We start from the raw sequence: 16426 nt of genomic DNA on the forward strand, positions 1-16426 counted from the left end.
TGAATACGTTGTGGCGAGGTTGAGCGCTTTCACCACCGGTGTTCTTCCAATGTTTACCCTGCATCAGACCTCAGCGAAGAGCTGACGGAGCAGGCCTACGTCAACGTGTTGACCCGCGGCGACTTGTCCTCCCTGCGCTGGATCGCATCCCCCCTCCGCCACTTCATCGCCACCGGCCCCGACGTGCAGCTGTGCAGCGTGTACTACAGCTCACTGAACTTCCGGGACATCATGCTAGCCACCGGCAAGCTGCCGCCGGACGCCATCCCAGGTATCTATACTGAGGAGAACACACCGGGGGTCAGTGGAACATGGGCATTGACGTGCAATCCATTTTTCATTCATTTGACATCAAACTTGACATTGTTTTTTATGAGTCAGAAAACAGAAATTCACTAATTTAAAAAACACAAAACTTTGACGTCACCAAAGGTGCCGTCCTCTGTCCTGACTGAAAGCTTTTCCGATCCGGACTGTGATGTGGGTTCTTATATTTTAAGTCGGTTTGGACAGAAGCATCTACTAAATGACATAATGTAACGATACAATACGCATATGTAGCCTGACCGGTGTCCGACAGATGCATTACGCAAAAACAATGTCCCAAATATAATGATTCCATCAACGTTCTTTATTTTCAAATACTGTATCAGAAATCAAAGTAACAGTATTAATATTTACAGAAAGTTAAGTTGAATGTCTTGTTCCAGTCCTCTAGTTTGTATTGCATCTTTGTTTTACAGACACATATACTGTTAGACAGTGTTGTATCTTAAGAATATAACAAAATGTTTTAAAAAAGAACAGAGGTTGAAGGCACTCTTCCATCAAAATGTTAGGTCTATTTAAGATGGCAAACTTTTATTTTTCTTGGGAGGACAGTATTTGCTGTGTTGCGCTAATGTTATAAAACAATTATATCTAATGTTCCTTCATATCTTAACGTATGAATGATTTTTTAATACTTCTCGATTTGTATTCAGAAAGTATTGAGTTAAAACCCACAATCTTTGGTGTTATGTCCTATATTTTGTGATAGAGTATTACGTTGCCATATCCTTGCCAGTACAGAGATGTTCTCTTTCCTCGTAGGAGACTTGGCCCTGCAGCAGTGCATGCTGGGAATGGAGTTCTCGGGCCGCAGCCCCAGCGGTATGCGGGTGATGGGGCTGCTGCCCGCCAAGGGCCTGGCAACCTGCGTGGACGCAGACAGACGCTTCCTGTGGGACGTGCCCCCGAAATGGTGAGGCGAAGGAGTGTTTCTCATTGAGTAGAAGTAGTAGAGGGGAATCTGAATATTGGCCGTGTACACTCTGCGAGACATTCACTGTTTAAAGTTATGTGTTGAATTTAAAATAATGACGCAACTAGGTACCTTTTCAAGTTGAACATTTGGCTCTACCAATTCCACCTTCCTTTCTCAGGACCCTGGAGCAAGCGGCCTCCGTGCCCGTGGTCTATGCCACAGCCTACTACTCCCTGGTGGTGCGCGGCCGCCTGCGTCCCGGGGAGAGCGTCCTCATCCACTCGGGCTCAGGGGGCGTCGGCCAGGCGGCCATCGCCATCGCCTTGAGCAAGAAATGCCGGGTCTTCACCACTGTCGGTCGGTGGAAGCAGTTTAACCAGATTTGATCGATGATTAGGATTTTGAAGTTAATCCACTGAGGTGTTCGAAGCACATTGGGCGTCAAATTAATTTATCTCAAAGAGCAAAGTGATAATCCATTAAAGCGTCGTGTTGGGTGGGTTTTACTTTCCGGAATTTAAAAGTTCCAGAATTCCATTCCACAACATCCAAATTGTAGCAGTTTTGCCACCACACACCACCCAAGTGGCGTTTTCGGGGCCCCCCAGCACAGAGATACAGATGACGGCATTGGAAACACCGGTTTATTGTAGAGAGAGGGCTAGCTGGAATTAGCCCAGGAGCAGATAGACACGTGTCATGACACGGGCTCCTCTCCTGAGTGAGCGTGGGGATGGCCACACAAATTTACCCTCTTCTTCGTTGAAAGACGGTCAAATTATTTCCTTGAAAGTTTGTCGGAATGTGCATCCATGTCAGCAGTTTACTGACAACAACTATCTACTCTGTTTTATTAAATTCACTCCTTGTGCATGCCGGATCAGTGCATTTTTGCCGGGAAAGGCAGACCCCGCCACCAACAATGTAAACGGCACAAAGAGGAGCACATGCATAAACGCAAATACATTAAACGCCTGTTTCTTACAAAGTGACAGCTAAAACAAATGACCAAATATGGATTTTATTTATTTTTGAACAAAATGTTCACCACTTACATACATATTAAAAAGTTTGTCTGAGTAATACACAACACATACAACAAATCATCAGTCACAATTCGTAATTCAATTTTGCTCAACGCCATCTTTGGCTTCGAGGATTTTCTCAGTTTAAAACTGGTTCAGTTGTCCCTCTTAGTGATTACAATGTCTCTTGTGTTCCTCGGTTGCTTTCAGGCTCGGCAGAGAAGAGAGCCTACCTGCAGGAGAGGTTTCCTCAGCTCACAGCTGAGTCCTTTGCAAACTCCAGGGATGCCTCCTTCGAACAGCATGTTTTGCTTCACACGCAGGGCAAAGGTCGGACATGCTATGTTTAAAGTGTTAGAAATTATACTCAGAAAAAGCATAGTACCATTTGTAGCAATAAAAAATAACAACCAAATAATCTTTAATCTCCCACAGCATGACTGACTATTTTTTTTCTAAATTTTATATAAAATACTATCCCAATTTTTATTTATTTTTATTTTTTATTTTTTTTGTGTTTGCGTAAAAAATTTCACGCATGTGTACATGTACAGGTGTGGACCTGGTGCTGAACTCTCTGGCCGAGGAGAAGCTGCAGGCCAGCCTCCGCTGCCTCGCCAGACACGGGCGCTTCTTGGAAATCGGAAAATACGACCTCTCCAACAACTCACCTCTGGGTCAGAGTCACGCTGGTTAACACCATCGGTTTGAGGATCCTCCAAAGCCGCTGTTTTGACTCGTGGTTGTTTCCCCGGTGCTTCTCCACCCCAGGCATGGCCCTGTTCTTGAAGAACGTGGCGTTCCACGGCATCCTGCTGGACGCCCTGTTCGAGGAGGGAAACCGGGAGTGGGAGGAGGTTTCCCAACTGCTCCAGGAGGGCATCGCGGGGGGTGTCGTCCAGCCCCTGAAGACCACCGTGTTCGGGAGGGACCAAGTGGAGGGCGCCTTCCGCTACATGGCCCAGGGCAAGCACATCGGAAAGGTCCTCCTGCAGGTCAGCTTCAACTCCGATTTAGTTATTTTTGAATGTTCTTTTCAGATTACCTACAAGCATAAGTCACTGGCTTACTTGATGTTGTTGTAAAGCCTTAGAGGTGCAAAAACTAAACATAAAAATGAATGGAATGGATGGTTTATGCTGCAAAACTCTTGGTCGGTTTGTTATAGTTGCATCTTCTTTTGTCTTTGTTTACAAAGCCCAGTTTACTTATTGGCGCAGTCTATCTCACTCTCTATGGACACAGACTATTTTCTGTGAAAATGAGAAAGCAATGCAACGAAGACGCCCTGTTTGGGCTACATTAGAATCAAAATGAGACTAGCTTGTACAATATTGTGAAGACAGATTGTTTTGATCAGGTTATAACAGACCGGTGCTCCCTCTAGTGGTCGGAAATGTCATACTGTAATTCTTACAAAACAGCCTGCCCTTCAACTCATATCTTTTTACGTTTCCCCGTGCTTAACAGTCCATTCTGTTTTTTTACTGTCTATAGGTTCGTTCTGAGGAGGCTGCAGTGGCTCAGTCTGTGCCTCCTCTGGCCCTGCGGGCGATCTGCCGCACCTTCTGCCCGCCCTCCCACTCTTTCATCATCACCGGTGGACTGGGCGGTTTTGGCCTGGAGCTGGCCCACTGGCTTACGGAAAGAGGAGCCCGCAAACTGGTGCTCACATCCCGATCAGGGATCAGAAACGGTGAGGGAGATTAATGACTTTGTACCCTGGACGGTAACTAGATCCTACTTTACTTAGCACACTGTATTAGGGATGCTTATTTAGAATTATTTTTCTAACCGATAGCCGACCCTCATTAACCGATCATTAACACTTATCGCTTAGAGAAGAGGCGTCTAAAAACAGTGTGTTTTTAGTTGTTTTATTTGGAGGAACGGGGATGTGGTGATTTCTGATCCCGGCTCGTGCCCCGTTCCTCAGTTTGCCCATGCCGGCTGAATTGTTGAATATTCGCACTGAACAGCTGAATGCGATTCAATTGACAAAATTCTCAGTCTGGTACAGCCCTAGAAATTATTAATAATAATCGGACACAGACAAAAGGAATCCCCTATATGTTGGATGGACTGTCCCTCTCCTCGTGACGAGCGAAGCCACTGAAAAGTTTTGTTTCTCCACAAGTCCTTGAACATAGGATGGAAGATAGTCAATGATGATAACTAATCACTGATTATTGTGTTTATATTTCATATCACACACCATATGTATTGCTGTAAATCTCACCAGTAAAAGAATGAAATACAAAAAAATGTATGTGCAATGACGTCACGTGACGTTGCACGCGTCGTATTTTTTAACTGATAGTATTAATCGGTCAAAATTGTTATTGTCGGTTAACCGTAAGATTTTTCCCTACACCACATAAATCTAGCCCAACCCTCAGTAAACGCAAACAACTGGTCTGGGTCTTCCATCTGAAAGCCAAAGTCTTCTCCAAATTGTAATGGCAGATTATACTGTGACTTCTTCCAGGTTACCAGGCCAAACGTGTGCGTGACTGGCAGGCTCAGGGCGTGGAGGTTCTGGTTTCCACCAGCGACGTCAGCACCGTAGAGGGTGCAGAGAGACTGATCACTGAAGCCTGCAGGCTGGGCCCTGTGGGCGGTGTCTTCCATCTTGCTATGGTACTGCTCTCCATCCGGTCTCCCCCTCTACCCCATTTAAAGCCATTTTTACACCTCGATACTTCAGCGTTCCTTTATCTCTGTCTAAGACTCGTCTGTCTGCCATACCCTCAGGTTTTGAAAGACGGCATGCTGGAGAACTTGACACCTCAGCTCTTCCTTGACGTTAACAAACCAAAATACGACGGCACCTTACACCTGGACAAGTAAGACGCACATAAAAACAACACAAATCGCTCACAGGTCTCACTTGTGGAATGATGAATGAATATGTGTGATTGCATTCACTATAATACTATAATATCTTATTTTGCCGTCTGTTATCATATTGCTATATTCATATTTTTGGTATAATATATGTATATAATTTAATTAAAAAATATATATATAAATAATGAAATGATAAGAAAAGGAGTGCAAAATTGTTCAAAATTACCCATGATTATGAGTTCCAATGGATTGTCCAGATCAGCGGCCAAAGGCTATCGCTATTTTACCACAATATCTGTTTAAAAGTCCTATATTATTCAGTCTTTGCTCAGGCTGCATCAGGGTTCACTCTTTCACATCTCTGTCTTTCTCTCCATCTCTTCCCTCCAGAGTGACCAGGAAGTCGTGCCCGGAGCTCAGCCACTTTGTGGCCTTTTCCTCGGTAAGCTGCGGGCGCGGCAACGCCGGCCAGAGCAACTACGGCTTTGCCAACTCGGCCATGGAGCGCGTGTGCGAGCAGCGCTGCCACGACGGCCTGCCCGGCCTGGCGGTGCAGTGGGGGGCCATCGGCGACGTTGGCGTGGTGCTGGAGACCATGGGCGGCAACGACGCGGTGATTGGCGGCACGCTGCCACAGCGTGTGGCCTCCTGCCTGGACGTTTTGGACCGCTTTCTGAGCCTGAGACGACCTGTCATGTCCAGCTTCGTGCTGGCGGAGAGGACGGTGGTGAAGAGCGAGGGAGGCGGGCAGAGAGACCTGGTGGAGGCCGTGGCCAACATCCTGGGTAAAGTCCAGTCCAGAGCTGATTTGGCTGAGATTTCTATGATGAAAGTGTATGAAATGGCATGAATACTAGCGCTAGGTATTGGGCAGGACTTTGGATTGGATATGATTGCTAATGGGTCATGATTCTATTCAATATTGGTGAGATGGCTCCCGATATGATTCTATGTCGATATGTTCTATACATAAGAATTGCTGCCAACTTTTTGGAAGAGGTACTAAAATATTTCACAGATGCAGTGTAATACAAAAAAGAATATTTAAATTAAATAGTTGAAATGGAAAATGGTGACACAGCTTCCAATCAAAGTATCAATATCACCATTTTTCAGATCTATTCAGCGATTGAATTGACGCATGAATCAATGGAATATATATATTTTTATTTTAAACCAAGTAATTTTAATTGGAATTCTACAATGTATTTACTTATTAAGCTCTTTCCCTGTGCCTTATATGCTCATGTGTTTTGTGTTGATTTTAATTGTTTGTTTTTATTTCTATTCATTTTTTATTTGTTTTTTTTTTAATAGATTTTATTTATTTATTCCGTCCTTCATGGCATTTAATTGTAAATGAGGATTCTTTCTCAACGGTGAACTAAAGGTTGTTTGTTTGATTTGATTTGTTTTGTTTTTCCTTCAGGGGTGCGTGATGTGTCCAGCCTGAACGCCGAAGCCTCGCTGGCCGACCTGGGCCTGGACTCCCTGATGGGCGTGGAGGTGAGGCAGACGCTGGAGCGCGACTACGACATCGTCATGGCCATGAGGGAGATCCGACAGCTCACCATCAACAAGCTCCGAGAGCTGTCCAGCAGCAAGCCTGCGGCCTCAGAAGGTACCAAGCTGGCACCCCCTCTGTCTTATAAAAGATCAAAAATAAATTCAGACTTATTTTAGAATGATTTATCTCTATTGTTCTGTAAGCAACACCACATTACACAACACCAGACATTAATAACGGCATCCGTCCCTGCGCCTCGGCAGAGTCCCGTCAGTCCCCGGCGAAGAGGGCCGGGGTCCACGCCCTCCTGGAGCCCGACCTGAACCTGCTGCTGGTCAACCCCGACGCCCCCACCGTGACCCGCCTCAACCAGGTCCCGAGCCAGGAGAGACCGCTCTTCCTGGTGCACCCCATCGAGGGCTCCATCGCAGCTTTCAAGTCCCTCACCTCCAAGCTCAGCGTGCCCTGCTATGGCCTGCAGTGCACCCAGGGTACGCACCTGACGTCGCCGCCTTAGTCACCTGACTTGGCCAGCAGTCGTCGTCGTAGTTGTGGTGGTGTTTGTTTGTGCAGCACCTTTCATAAAACGTTTGCAGCTCCAAGTGCTTTACAGACATCACAAGGAAATGAGAAATTAATCATTTACAATAAATAATTGAAGTGACTGAATAGTACATTCGGGGAGAAAACAAACAAACAAAAAAAAGAAAGAAAAGTCATCAAATAAAACAAATCCCAATATGCATGTCAACAGACCTTTACATTTTGGTGTAGGTTTGCATATGTTGAATTAAGTAAAATGTTAGCCCGACAGAAGTTAGTTTTGAACTGTTTTCTCCTGATAGAAAACACATACAAGGGGTCATAATCTGTACCCCACGTTCCAAGATGAGCTGTGTTGAAAATGGCAATAAAACGATCACTTAATCAAAAGCGATGTCGGTATGATCCGCGTGACCCGAGAGTTTCGGGCGTCGCGGTCTGACGCGTTTTGACCTCCTGCCCCGACTGCAGCCGCCCCGCTGGACAGCATCCAGTCCCTGGCGGCGTACTACGTGGACTGCGTGCGGCAGGTGCAGCCGGAGGGGCCGTACCGCGTCGCCGGCTACTCCTTCGGCGCCTGCGTGGCCTTCGAGATGTGCTCGCAGCTGCAGACCCAGGGGCGGCCCGTCGAGTTCCTCTTCCTGTTCGACGGATCGCATTCCTACGTGGCCGCCTACACGCAGGTGAGGTGGGGGGAGGGGAGAGGCGTGGCGTTGCCAAATTCAGTACAGACGGTTGGGTTCACGGGCTAACCCCTCGTGCGCCGTGGCGTCTCTTCCCCCCGCAGAGCTACAGGGCCAAGCTGACGCCGGGCAAGGAGTCGGAGGCGGAGACGGAGGCTCTGTGCGCCTTCATCCAGCAGTTCACCGACATAGAGTACAACAAGGTAGACGCCCTTTGAGGGTTGATGATGTCACGTCCTCCTGGTACTTTTCTCTTACTAACCCCCCCCCCCCCCCCCAAACCAGTGTCTGGAGACGCTGCGTCCGCTGGCCGACCTGGAGGCTCGCGTCAGCGCAGCCGTGGACCTCATCACCTCCAGCCACAAGAACGTCAGCCGCAAGTCACTGCGCTTCGCCGCCGCCACCTTCTACTACAAGCTGAAGGCGGCCGACGGCTACGTGCCGGCCGTCAAGTACCACGGCAACGTGACGCTGCTGCGCGCCAAGACCAGCAGCGACTACGGGGACAATCTGGGGGCCGATTACAAGCTCGGGGAGGTGAGGAAGGACACGCCGGGCGTGCCGTCAACGTTCCCGTCCGTGGAACGCCTGGTGTCTTGTATCCACTTGTCCAGGGCGCGCCGGGGTTCCAACGTTCTGAGAATCGACATATTTGTGAATTGGAAACTAAAGACATAGTTCACGACAGAAACCAGGTCTCGGCGGGTAGAAAAAAGAAAAACATTTATTGGATTCAGTTTTCCCAAATATCAGGCGTTAAAAATGATGAAATAGTCGTAAAGCGCGCCTTCATTTGAACAAACATTTTGACTCATTCTTTTGTCCTGGTATTTCTTCTGCATCGGAGTCCGCTCCACTCACCGGTTCGAGATGAGCCCAACCCACTTTATACTTTCGCGACATAGGTGATGGATTTATTTCCAAGGGAAAGAAGTCTGTGAAGTTCTGTATAGGAAGATTTTAGATTTATTCCATGTTTCTAACCGCCCTTCCTTGCCGTCATTCAACCGCGTTGTGCCTCTCAAATAACGGTTTGTGACTCCTCCTCAGGTGTGCGACGGCAAGGTGTCCGTGCACGTGATCGAGGGTGACCACCGCACCTTCCTGGAGGGCGAGGGCGTCGACTCCATCAGCAGCATCATCCACAGCTCGCTGGCGGAACCGCGCGTCTCCGTCAGGGAAGGCTAGGACGTCGCCGGCGCCGGCCCCCTCCAACCGTTGTTCCTTCACTTCAGTGTTGATGTTTAGGGTCTATATTGTTGCCTCACCTCCTTAATGCACCTTAAGTCTTGATGTTTCACCTTCCTCAATCCCATTAATACGGCTCTTTCCGGGGGTCACCTACCAATCTATCACAGCTCTTGGGTAAATTCCCATGGAAACAAAAGGTGTTTTCTTTAGTTTCTAACAACAAGCCCATTTTAATCTCATTATGTTACCAACTAATCTTTTTTTTTTTTTTATATATATATATATATATATATATATATATATATATATATATATATATATATATATATATATATATATATATATATATATATATATATATATATATATATATATATATATATATATATATATATATATATATATATATATATATATATATATATACGTGTCTACCCTGTGTTGTATGATGACGCGATGCTGTAATTTCCAAACAACTGAGAATAAATATCCTGTCCCCACCTCACGCCAGCACCTTGTGACAGGTGCTGGCGTGGTTGCCATGTCAACAGATTAGTGCCTACCTAACCTTTTAGCGCGCATCACCCCAAACCTGTCACTGTGTGCTAAAGGGTGGCTACAGCTTTAAATGTATGTAAAAGCTGTGTGTCTGTGTGTGTGTGTGTGTGTCTCCCGTTGTGTCCCATGCCCAACCCTAATGACGCAGACAATATGGCCGCTGTTCCACGACTATATAGCTGCTGAACGCGTGCACTCTAGTTTACAGTGACGGTGGCGCTCAGCTGGTTTAGGCATGGGAGCACTCACCTGCATTAACGGTTAATATCCATGTCCCGATGTTGTTCAGACTCGTTCATTTACCTAGACAACACATAATTTGTTTACAATTTGTTCATTCTATACGTGTTTGTGCTATTAAGTTGTTTATGTATTGATCTCCTTGTCTACCGAGGTACACATCGAAATTATGGAAAAGCTCTGGAAAAAAAACAAAAAACTAAAGCTTGCTGATGCCCTGTTGCATTGCCGAGATCTAAATACAAACCAGTTGTGGCCAAAACAAAGTTTCACAATTTGCCGTCATGGTGCAAACTATCAGGAATTCGGGCGAAGGCCCTGCTGTGAGTAGAACTAGCGTCACCAGCTGGATGGCCTGTTTGAGAACTTTTGAATTACTGAGGAATTCTATACATGAGTGTTGATCTCTGAACGTCTACAGGGCGGATGTTTACATCACTCGTAAGAAGAAAATGAAATAATTCAAACTGCTGTTGTATGAGATCGCGAGGGATTCACGGCTCACTGCATTTTTGTATCATTTCGAATGAAAGCTTTGCCCAACATTCCTTAAATATTTTGTTACGCTACGAGACTAATGAACCCACATTGGATATAACCACCCTTAACATGTAGTACTTAAAAGGCCTCTGTTTGTGAGAGAATTGTTCTTTTTTTTTTTTTTTTATTTGCTCTATCTGGGCGGCATCTTCCTCCCAAACAGCTTTGTGCTCCACGCCCGCCATCCCACCTCCCAGCTCTGAGACCTCCACCAGGTCAGTGACGAGTCGGGCTGTTATCCAGTGTGCTGATTGGTTGCAGTGATAAAGAGAAGAAAGCTACGGCGTTATGTGCCTCTCGATGGAAAGCTGTGATTTTCTTTCTCCTCCGTATTTATTGTTACTAGTCAAAAATAAAGGCCGACCGCTAACATTTAATGACTGTTGTCTCTTTAATTTTATATATATATATATATATATATATATATATATATACACACACACACACACAAATTGGTAATGAAAGTAGTGGAGTCTTGTTAGATAAAGACTTTATTCAAACCCCAAAGGGAAAATGCAATTGTCTCAGCAGCTCACACCACAACAGTAGTAACATAATAATAATAAAGTAATGCAAAAGGAATAAAATATAGAAAAACATAAATGCATGCTAGAGATCCACTACCTTAACCTTGACAGATTACTTTGAAGGCCCCCCCATTGGTCCTCTGAAGGACCAATGGGGGGGGCTTCAAATCACATGATAGGAGAAGACGACCAAGCTTCAAAAGACTCGGTGGCTCGAACAGGTGAGTGGCTGGATGAGGACTTGAGGGACACGTTTTAACTTCTTGGGAAGATGATGATGTCATTGTTTTACAGGAGTTGCAGCAGATTTTTGACGAGACGAGTCAGTCCAGACTGGTTTTTATTTGTGTCCTTTTCTATCTAATGTCTATCCAATGCGCTGATTAGTTATAGGTCTGTCCAACACTATGATTGTTTACAGGTCCATCCAATGCTCTGATTGGTTGTAGGTCCGTCCAACGCTTTGATTGGTTGTAGGTCTATCCAATGCTTTGTTTTTAGGATCCCCAAAACACATTCTCTCCAGGGAATCGATAACTATTCACGGCGCAGACTTTGTATTTCATTTCATGTTTTCATAAAGTTTGCTTGACTTACATATTAAATATTAACATACTTTTCTTTTTTTTTTTTTTTTACAAATTGTCTTGAACAATCTGGTCTGATGTGGAATTTCCTTCTGAACGGGAAGTTCCCTGATCAGTAGTTTCTGCTGATTTATGTTGAGCTTCATAACCAATAAACACAAGAATTTTAAAGGCTGTGGAGAATCATTAATAATTGTTCTTTCCGTCCGTCTGCTTACGTTGCCGTCGTTAAACCACTGAGAGAATTGTGATTCGAAAAAGCTGTTAAACTGTGAACGTGTCATTGATGGCAGGACTACAGATACTGACACACATTATTCAAAAAAAATATATATTAAGAATAAAAATATATTTGGGTTTTTTCCTTCTTTTGTTTTGTTACAGTCAAACAGCTTTTTTTTTTTTTTTTTAACATTCTGTGTCACAAAGCAAAACCAGAATATGATCAATGTTATTAACATCCAAGCGTCTAATTCAAACTCCTTTAAATCAAAACATCAGAAACATAAGCAAGTTTCAACATAAATGGTTTCAACATCAAATTGAATAATTTGAGGTCATGTATGTCACGTTTGGATGAAGAAGAAAACAAGGTTGTTGTTTTTTTTCCACCTTTTTTTTTTTTTAAACACTGTAAACAGTTTTTTTGCCCCTGTGGCTGATCAACATAGAGACACAGAGAAAGAAAGAAAAAAAAGAGACTTCTGACAATAAACAAGAGAAAAACTCTTTGGAGGAATTGGTCGGCTATTACGCTTGTTATGTCACACAGACCTGGCAACCCCGGTGGAGTCTCCCAAGATCTTCTTGTCATAAGTCTCTTTCTCTTTCTCTCTCTCTGTCGATCACCCACAGGAAAGCGAGGGGCAAAACACTTTTTAAAATATTAGAAACAGAAAAAATAACTTGTTTTCGACTTGTTAAAATACAACTTTTTTGACTGTAAAAAAAAAAAAAAAAGAGAAAAAAAATGTAAATATAGATTTTATTCTTAATATTATTTTGAGCAATTTGTGTCAGGGTCTGCACATCAAACCAGATTGTTCAAGACAGTTTGCACTTTGCCCCTTTGGACTGTGAACCCATCAGCCCCCCGAGGTCCTCCCGGGGCGGATCCTCTCTGAGATGCTCTCCGGTGGAGTCTCTGTATTTAAAACAGTCACAGTCACAGGGTCGTTCGGAAGGATTTGGACCCCCTGCGTGCGTGTTGGACCATGTGGGTTTGACCCAGATCCTGTGTCTTACCAGATGAGCTTCTATCTCCCATGATGCTCTGTACTGGTCGTACTGCCCTCAGCCATGGAGCCATCATAACCCATCATAACAACAAACAGCGATGTGGACAGGAATGGGGTTTGGACGGATCGTTCTATTTCAGGCCAGTATGTTGGACTGGTTGTTCTGGTTTTTTTCCCACAAGCTGCTCAAATACTTTCTTCCGCTCTCGTTTTCGCGGGTTCAAAGCAGGCGAGTGTGTCTAACAATGTGTCCGTCTTCTGTTTTCAGGGTCCCCAAAACACACTTTCTTCCAGGGAATTGATGTGAATTATGCACGGCGCAGACTTTGTATTTCATTGAATGTTTTCATGAAGTAGAAAACTTTTTTTTTTTTTACTTTTCTTTAAAACTGTGTTTAAAAAAACCAAAAAAAAAAACCCCGGCTTTCCTGTAGGTGATCGGCATAGACAGAGGCAAACCCCATTCCAGTCCACATTTCTGTTTGTTGACGGTTATGACTGTTAACTGATCAGCAGGTGTAAGGGCTTCATGGCTGAGGGCAGTACTGCCAGTACATCAGGACAAAACCACCATGGGAGATGGACTGGGTTCACACCCACGCGGGGTCCAAATCCCCCTGAACGGCCCTGTGACTGATGCTTTAAATACAGAGACTCCACCGGAGAGAAGCTCCGCCCGGCAGGACTCTGTGCTCTGACCTGAGCACAGAAGGTTCTGTGTGAAAATCCTCTTTGGCTTCTGAAAGCTGAAATGTTGGACAGGTTGGAGCGTTCGTCAGAACAATCTATGGCGTTCAAGTTCTTTTTTGATTTTTTTTTTTAACACTATAAAAGGTTCTTTGCCCCTCGCTTTTTCTGTGGGTGATCAACATAGAAAGAATGAGAAAATGAGAATTCTGACAACTCGGACGAGATTTCGGAGACTCTACCTGGGTTTTCCAGGTCTGTGTGACGAAATCAGCGTAATGGCCAACCAACTCGTCAGATAAAGTTTTGTCTCCCGTTCATTCTCAGAAGTCTCTTTTTCTTTCTTTCTATGTCTCTATGTCGATCACCCACAGGAAAGAGAACTTGTTTTCGACTTCGACTGCAAAAAAAAAAAAAAAAAGTTGAAATTGAAATGTATTTTTATTCTTAATATGATTTAAAAGAAGAATCTTTAATTGTCACGCAACACACCACACACACACAGACACACACACACACACACACGCTTTTTGGATGGTGGCCGGTGAAATGAGGCCTCTGCATTTGACCCATCCTGGCTTGTCCTTCCTCCGGGGAGGGGGGCAGCCAGGAGCAGTGGGCAGCATTCGTGGACGCGCCCGGGGACGTGTTGTCTGGGATTTGATCACAAGTTGAAAGGTTTAAGTGTCTTTAAGTCTGCACTGCGGTCAGGAAGTAACAATTTGATGGAACTCCATAGATTGTTCTGACAAATGCACCAACCCGTCCAACATTGGAACTTTCAGAAGCCAACAGGGATTTGAACCAAGAACCCAGAGGTTGAGTCCCCGGGGGTGATCTCAGCCCTGGTGGCGTCTTCCTGGAGTCATCTGGATAAAGGAACCTCAGAAGAGAGTTTAAAGTGCAGATCCAAACACGACCTTGTTTGGTTATGCACTTTGTAATAGGGGTGTGGCCCAGTTATGGCCATTTTCAACTTTTCAAACTGGAGGCGTGGCCTTGTTTGGTTCCTTCACTGTGCATCCTTGTTTGATTCGTCACTATGAAACGAGGGCGTGGCCCATTTGTTCCTTTCAAACCTGCAAATGAACTTGGGGGCCTAGTCTATTTGGGTTATTTACTGTGTAGTGGGGGCATGGCCTAATTTTGTTTTTCCAACCTTCGACGTCGAAATTGTGTTTGTTGTAATGGGGGCGCGGCCTAAACTGAAATTGGGGGCGTGACCTTGTTTGGTTCCTTCACGATTAACGGGGGGCGTTGCCTAATCCTGTTCCTTTTCAACCTGCATCTGAAACTGGCGTGGACTAGTTGGGTTCCGTCCCTCCTCAGCTCTGTTCTTGACGGAAGTGGAGCCTGGCGTGGTCTTCTGCGGTTGTGGCCCATCTGCCCATGTTTTTCTGCTCCACCACCAGTTGTAGAGGTTGGGGTAAGCTTGTCTGAGTTCCCGTAGCTTTTCCGTCCGTTGGGAAAGGCTATGGTAACAAGCCTCAACAAGTGTTGAGCAGAGTTTGGCAATTTCCATCCGCAGAACTTCCGCCCAACAGGAGGCATTTTGTTTTTCCCACCGTTCTGAGTACTCTTTACTGTTGTGCGTGAAAATCACAGGCGGTCAGACACTCAAACCAGCCTGTCTTGCACCAACAATCATGCCACTGTCCTCATTACCTCACCTACTCTTAAGAAACTGTCGATATTAGCCTAGAGCAGGGGTGCCCACTTTTTTTTCGGCTTGCGAGCTACTTTTAAAATGACCAGGTCAAAATGATCTACCTTCATTGAAAAATGCTAAATATATTTATTTATATGTATATACTGAGTATACTTCATATATACAATATATGTTGACGTACCTTGCATCCCTGCATGAACCCTTACGGCACAATAGCATTAAATACATTTATGGTCACTACCTTACTCTGATGACTCGCACTGAATGGAGCTGGCCAGGGTTGCATAGTCTGGACAGTAGATGCTGATAGCCAGCCTCAAGCAGGCTTCCAAATGATCATCCGTCATGGTGGAACGCTATTTCGACTCAATGATCTTCATGTGGGAAAAGGCTGACTCACATAAATAAGTAGAGCCGAATAATGCAGTCAAGGAGGTAGCACATTTCCTCCTGTTTGGCTAATTTTCCTCTGAGTAAGTTCCAAAACGGTCCGTGAGCCCTGGACTTGAGCTGAATGTCAGCCTGTAGTGTCAACATCTCATCCTCCACTTCAGGTGAAACAGTCAGTGTCGCAATTTTTGATGCGAGTGAATCAACCTCAATATCTCCCCTAAATGCGTAGCACATAAATGTAGCGATTGGCTTGAGTAAAGCACCTTGAAACTGTTTGTCAAAGTCTGACAGACAGTTTTCAATCTGCTCTGTGTAGCGCTCCTCGCACCCCTCCCCTCCCCGCCTTCCCTTGGGTCTCCAGCTTTGATGCAAGGTTTTGAAAGTTCCCCAAATCATGGCGCCGCAGCTTTGAGGACAGAAGTTGTATTACTGAACTGATCATGTTGACCACGGTTTTGTCTTTTCCTTGCAGATTTTTTTTTTTATGGCGTGCGATCTACCCGCACTACCTTCGCGATCTACCGGTCGATCGCGATCGACGTATTGGGCACCCCTGGCCTAGGGCAATATGAAACTGTGGTCGTGGAGAGTGGTTTTCAGCGGCGTCAGCAGGTGGGGCGAGCCAGCACTGGCAGCCAGAAGGGGACGCAGCTACGGGAGATCGGGGTCATTAGACCCCGATCTCCGGGTCTACAAAAGCTGCTGCGGTTCCACCGGTCCGCACAGCCAGTCAGGCTGGGTCCCATTCCAGAGCAGGGTGACGCGCAGCAATTGCCCACATGTGAATTTGACATTTGTCTGAGAAGACCAGTTATGTTTGTGGTGACTGGATAAATGTCCAGCTATGGCTGTTTTTGGTGCTACCAACCAATACGCACAACCCAGAACATGAATGCGACTCCGATGTGTTGCGCTATAGCAATACAAGGAAACTTGTTTAAT

General features: G+C 45.3%; 1 protein-coding gene across 2 annotated transcripts in view; it reads left to right on the plus strand.

The window, feature by feature from the left end:
- Window positions 1-9291, plus strand: part of fasn (fatty acid synthase) — a 35719-nt gene extending 26428 nt beyond the window's left edge. For both annotated transcript variants that reach the window (XM_080020752.1, XM_080020753.1), the window contains exons 27-42: window positions 68-271; window positions 1093-1243; window positions 1425-1603; window positions 2482-2601; window positions 2826-2948; window positions 3043-3266; window positions 3769-3967; window positions 4760-4911; window positions 5026-5117; window positions 5512-5906; window positions 6551-6742; window positions 6892-7119; window positions 7643-7854; window positions 7959-8057; window positions 8140-8391; window positions 8905-9291. In XM_080020752.1, the coding sequence (XP_079876878.1) occupies window positions 68-271; window positions 1093-1243; window positions 1425-1603; window positions 2482-2601; window positions 2826-2948; window positions 3043-3266; window positions 3769-3967; window positions 4760-4911; window positions 5026-5117; window positions 5512-5906; window positions 6551-6742; window positions 6892-7119; window positions 7643-7854; window positions 7959-8057; window positions 8140-8391; window positions 8905-9042 (2960 nt within the window). In that variant the 3' untranslated portion in view covers window positions 9043-9291. The remainder of the gene's footprint in view (window positions 1-67; window positions 272-1092; window positions 1244-1424; window positions 1604-2481; window positions 2602-2825; window positions 2949-3042; window positions 3267-3768; window positions 3968-4759; window positions 4912-5025; window positions 5118-5511; window positions 5907-6550; window positions 6743-6891; window positions 7120-7642; window positions 7855-7958; window positions 8058-8139; window positions 8392-8904) is intronic.
- Window positions 9292-16426: the final 7135 nt, after the last annotated feature.

This window comes from Zeus faber, assembly GCF_960531495.2.
Source record: "Zeus faber genome assembly, chromosome: 20".
In the NCBI taxonomy this organism is placed as follows: Eukaryota; Metazoa; Chordata; class Actinopteri; order Zeiformes; family Zeidae; genus Zeus; species Zeus faber.